Consider the following 5,907-nt stretch of genomic DNA (forward strand, 5'->3'; position numbering starts at 1 on the left):
TGATTGAGATTTTAGGAAGCTCTATTTAAAACGAAATCATATTGAATGGTGATAAAACTAAAAAAATGTGTGTTTCTTGCATTTCTGACGACTATGCACCTAGTTGGATAACATCAGGAAAAGAACTTATTTAACTATTAAGCTATTACGTCATATTTTAACTCGGATGATCTTGTTTGCGCTAGGATTCCTAAAATCAATTTTATCCGTATTTAAAAAAAAATAAACAAACCTTACCAACAATCTCTATACATTAAATATAAAACAGATGGACATATTAACACTGTTGAATGCTGAAGGTTTAATTCCACTTTATAATCTTTATCATACATACTGGCTTCATGATTGCTGATTTTAAGATAACACTCAACATTATATTCAACGTAAATCGGTAACAAATATATACAATTCATCCTCGTATGGTATTGTTGTTTATATTAAATAGCTTTATGAAGCTATGTACAACTGTTATATTTTGACTTGAAAAGTCTGAGAGTTTAAAAACGATTGATTATTCTTTAAGATCTGTGTTCTTTATGTGTTTATAAAGGTGGTCATGAACCTCATACTTTATAATACAAGTCTATAGAAAATTTAGACACAATGAGGGTCCGTTTTGTTTGCATAAATAGAACGAGGATACCAAAGAATAGACAGTGCATAAGGGCTTTGCCATTATATATTTGTTCTACGTATACACTGGAGACATGTGGAATATCAGTTGTTATATACAGTTATGATATGTTGCGTACTGCCACAACACGCATACTTAAATCTGTTATCTGCCAACTCTGCAATGAAAGTTTACATATTTGAAGGTGCTCATACAAGGTTGTGATTGAAGCGATTTACAGCGTATACCTAATAAAGTGGGAATATAGTGTGCTATTTACTCGAATTATTTACGGAATCTTATTTACTTAGTATTCGGTATATAGCAAATGTTTGTTTTTTTAACATGATACTGGTAAGGTTCTTGCTTCGGTTCCTTTCCACGCATTATTAAAAACGTTAAACAATAAACAAGTACTCGCACTTTATCCCTTATTCAAGAACAAGTCGAAAGAAAACCAAATCACCTAAACTATTTGAAAAATCTGTGTAACCAGGATGTGTTAGCCCGGGACCAGGATACCGTAAGCTAGCACGGGGAAGTTGTCACCGAGAATTGATTAACATACCTCCGTGGCTGCTTTTTTCCATATCGTATGTTGTTGGCATGTTGTTTTGGTGCTTTCATATTTTAAATACATTTTTTCGTTCACGTTGATACATGTCAAAGTGTTCGAGGTTTGCGCCGGGGAGAATAAAACAATATCTACCTATAAAGTGTCATACTGTTACCTCTTAAAGGTTTCGAAATATGCTCTGGACAAACAAACACGTGACAGCATTATACCCGCCTTAAAACTGTGTAGATTGAGCTCTAAATAAATAGTGTATTCTTTCCCGTGACTAGGTAGATTACATTGTAAATTGCTGCGTTGCATCAAGTATAACGTCCGAGAATTGTAGAGATGAGTAGCGATGGACGTGACTGCAGAAGATAAGTGCAATGACTCACGCAACTGCAGTTGATATCAATAGCGACAAATGTGACTATTAGATTAAACCATTGTCTATAAGGTTCTTCCAAGTGTTAAATTCCACGATTGTGGTGCAGAACACCTTAAAACCGGTTAATACCCAACAGGTTTGCATCAATCAATCGTTCGAAGTTTTTTGTACCGTGTGTGTGTTAGTGTTAGTGTTTTGTTTTGTGTAAAATAAAACAATTCCTGCAATGCTTAGGTTTACCTGATGCAGCTGATAGTTCACTTTGTAAGCTCACTGATTAGAAGTCAAGCGCCTTAACAACTGAGCTCTCCGGCCCTTGTAAGCATTTAATTAGTTATTTAGTGGTTGTGATTAGTATGCATGTTAATCTTTATCCAGAAACATTCACTATATCCACTAATAAATTTCAATAAACGACACTTGCCAAATTTGCGATCTGGCTGATCTCTTTAATAAGAATATCGACAGCAAATATCGAATATATGATTTGCATTAAACGGACACATTATTTGGTGATGAAATGTAGGGTTAAATATATCATAGACAACTATTTGTAGACGAATGCATGTATATATGCTTAAACATAACACACATACATCTATGACATAAATTGCAAGTTGTCGATTTGAAATTTTTGAACAGACATTGCTATATCTATGCTTACAATCCTTTCTTTTTAATCAGACTGTTAAATAGCTTTACCATTTTTGCGTAAATCAACAGTTTAATACACGCTTTGTATTTGTCAATTAAATAATCATATAAGATTTGTTTGCAGTAATTAGTTGGCTAATGACGTCTCGACTCAATATACACACTATCCAATCAAATCGTATTCGGAAGTCAAAACCCCTCCTTTGGCAATCAAACGCCCCACCTTCAGTTTAGTAAATTGTATCAAGTACTTGCAATAAATTACATTTCAACGCCCCTTTCCTTAATTGCTCTCAATAGATTGGTCTACGCAATGACGGTATTCACTGATAACATTTCATATACTGACGGTTCAAACAGAACTAAGTAATTGTTGAGGTGACAGGACTAAAGGCAAGATGAAGGGAATCATAGCGGTAGCTGTTGTTTGTCTTATCGCTGAATGTACAGGTAAGATCATAATGTTTTGGTTGTTGATTGAACACTAATTTAATATTTAATGATGACAAATGTAAACAAATGTGAATGCATATTTATCCTTTTGTACATACTTCTAGGGACAAAATTAAAATTTAGAAAAGTAGAAAAGACGATTAGTTCGTCTGCATTATTTTTTATAGAAAACAATGAACAATTTGAATCTTGGTTGTACTCGGTTCACAGATTTTTGTATTTTTGTCGTAATTCATTAAATATGTTCACCTACAAATCTTAAAGGGTTTTTCAATGTCTCAACGTATTATAAAAGCTAGAAAATAGTTGGATTAAAAATATTGCCTTCCCCGGTATTTGAACACGGGGCCTCTTGAAGCTAACGTTGAACACCCGTGCCACACAGGCTTGCATTATAATGTGCAAAACATAAACAAAATATCAGTTTGGAACGAATTATCCATATTATCGAGGAAAAGCGTTGCAAACGCTGTATAACGTAACCGATTTTGAATACTGATTATTCGTAAAAACACACTTTTTGTAAATATTTTCCTTAGTCAGGAGCGTTATTTTGCTTGTTTAAACATAATGCATACATTCTATTTTGAATCCATGACAAATATTTGGAAAATCGTCATTTTATCAAACTGTGAACAAATCACTTTAAAGTAACCAAAAATCAAACAAAATCTCAATGACTAAGACATGTACGTGTCCGATTAAATCCGGTAAATTAACAACAACATACAATTTGACTTCATCTTTTAATACTTCAAATACCAATTGGCCAAATAATCTTTGTCACATGTCTGAAACTGCTAATTTATAACATGATTTAAACTAACAATGTTATGTGTAATTTTTACTCTAGGACTGTTATTTTAAATATTGATAAAACATATTTTAATATCCAACTTAACAATTTTGTTAAATCGACAGATGCACAGATTACAGCATGGACAGTAGGAAGTGGTTATACTGTGGCACCGGCTGGCAATAAGGTAGCCACTATCACGAGAACGGAATTGTCCGAAGGACTTGCAGTGGGTGGCGATATCGCAGTTTTCACGGCAACACCTACTGCTTCATCCGCAACTGTGACATACGCGATTACTATAAACGCTGGCGATGTTGGTGTAATTTCGTCAAATACGATCCAGCTGGCAACCGGAAAAAAAATAGATTTCGAGACCAGCCCTTCCCTTGTGTTTGTTGTCACGTAAGACTTTCTTTTCTACAGTGTTCGTATTCATTCGACAATTTAGTAATAATAATCATCCTCAGCAGTGGTAATAGCTATATATATATATATATATATATATATATATATATTAATGTTGTAGGCAGTTTATCTGTCCATTATTGGATATTGTACAGACGAATCGAATATGTATTTACACCCTAAAATTGCTCAATCTATTGGGTTAATCACTGTTTAATTGGGGATGTCAACGGCAAATACGGTAATGTTTTTTTTTCATAAATAGGAATTTGTTTCAATTATTATTGAATCTTTACTGAACACATATGTTGCGTGATTGTAATTACTAAGTAAAATATATGTTTTTAAAAAGGTATTTTATATTGAAAATTGTCCCGGTGACACATTTCAAGGAGCGGGAAATATATAGTAATAATTAAAAAATGTTGAATGAAATTGATATTGAGTACTTTACGCATGCAAACTATCAATTACGGTTCTGTAATGCAGTAAACTTCTCGTCAAAGAGCACTATGTCGCAGTGGCGTATTCTATATGGTGCCCGTCCATAGGTCAGGAGGTCCCGGTTCGATAACTTGTACTTGATCTACTCAGGAAATGGACTCAAGAGCGTTTCAATAAGCTAAGGGCTTGTGATACAAACGAAAGAAATTTATATGTTTAAACTAAAGAACGCACATTTATAAGCGTCTTTTCGAATCCCAATTGAGCCGGGTATTGAACAAAAGTCAATATTTATCTGTATTTCTTTGAACAATTTCACCTTCATCATTAGCGGTCTATGTACAGCATATGCGTGAAACGAAGGAATGTGCATTTAATACGGATTTTGTAGTGTAAAATTCCTCTATATGCCAAGTAAATGTCACACATTTGTTTACCTATACCTTTATGTTGTTATAGAGCTGTTGAGGCCAGCAAAACAGCTGCAGGTGAAACAGGTACAGCTACGGTTACAGTGAACATCAAAAACATGTTGGAGTTTTCGAAGTCAAAGTATGAGCTTTGCGCAAACGATGGACTGACTGCAGGTAAGAACGGCCAGTATTTTTTATTAATTAGTAATCTTTATATAATTATGCATATTTATTTTTGGAGATTCGTATATACATTGACGTTTCCACGTCTTTACTTTATTTATTTTTTTTACAATTTATCTGCAAATTAGTTCATAACCAATTTTCCGTTGTGTAATTTCTTAGGTTCCGTAATCGGGACTTTCGCGGTAACTGATGCACAAACTGGCGAAACAGTGACATATGGAGGCGTTAGTAAGTATAATATAATACTTAATGTTATTTTCTTTCATTGCAAAAACACCTTTAAGAAAAACAGCATTTGTTTGGTAAAAGCATAATCATTATTTGTTTTTGCTTCCAAATAAGAAATGTTATCTACTCTAACGAATGTGTGCATGTTTATAAAGTCGAGAGAAAATCATGACATAATTAGCTAATTTAATACATAAGCGCGTATTTTCATCTTATTAATAGCAATTTTATTATTTCTTTCTTTCTTTGTTTGTTTGTTTGGTTTCGTTTGAGAGCATAGTTTAATTAAATTAAAGACTTTAAATAATATACTGTAAATTATTAATCAACATAAAAAAGAGTTGCACAACATGGACTACACAAACATATATTTTACGAAGGAAATTCAGCTCACCATATTTTTTATATTGTTTTGTTTTTCGCGTCGTTCAGTCATTTTCTTCGTGTTCTTAAGAAGAAGTTAACATTAAGCTGTTTATTCCAACAATTGCTGTATTTCAGGCAACGCAGATCTAGAGTACGTCGCAGCAAATGGTGTCCTGAAAGTGGCCACTGGAAAAACACTGAATAAGGCGACCACTAACTCCTACACGCTTGCCCTTACCGCTATCGGAACCCTCTCAGGTGGCACAGCATCCGCCGCTGGAGCTGCCGAGGTGGTCATTACAGTCTGCACGCCATCTAGCGCTGCAAAGGTCTCTGCAGTTGTTGGAGCTATTCTGCTGTCCATTGTCGCTTCAGTGTTTATTTAAATAGTTACCATGAATT

At 34.0% G+C, this 5,907-nt stretch overlaps 1 protein-coding gene across 1 annotated transcript in view; it reads left to right on the top strand.

Annotated features, from left to right (window-relative positions):
- The first annotated feature begins 2,522 nt into the window (after positions 1 to 2,522).
- LOC127864666 (uncharacterized) overlaps positions 2,523 to 5,907 on the top strand; it is a 3,661-nt gene continuing 276 nt past the window's right edge. The window contains exons 1-5 of the mRNA XM_052404510.1: positions 2,523 to 2,661; positions 3,586 to 3,865; positions 4,772 to 4,899; positions 5,071 to 5,139; positions 5,641 to 5,907. The exon at positions 5,641 to 5,907 is cut by the window's right edge and continues 276 nt beyond it. Coding sequence (XP_052260470.1) covers positions 2,610 to 2,661; positions 3,586 to 3,865; positions 4,772 to 4,899; positions 5,071 to 5,139; positions 5,641 to 5,891 — 780 coding nt within the window. The 5' untranslated portion in view covers positions 2,523 to 2,609 and the 3' untranslated portion in view covers positions 5,892 to 5,907. The remainder of the gene's footprint in view (positions 2,662 to 3,585; positions 3,866 to 4,771; positions 4,900 to 5,070; positions 5,140 to 5,640) is intronic.

This window comes from Dreissena polymorpha, chromosome 1, assembly GCF_020536995.1.
Source record: "Dreissena polymorpha isolate Duluth1 chromosome 1, UMN_Dpol_1.0, whole genome shotgun sequence".
NCBI lineage: Eukaryota > Metazoa > Mollusca > Bivalvia > Myida > Dreissenidae > Dreissena > Dreissena polymorpha.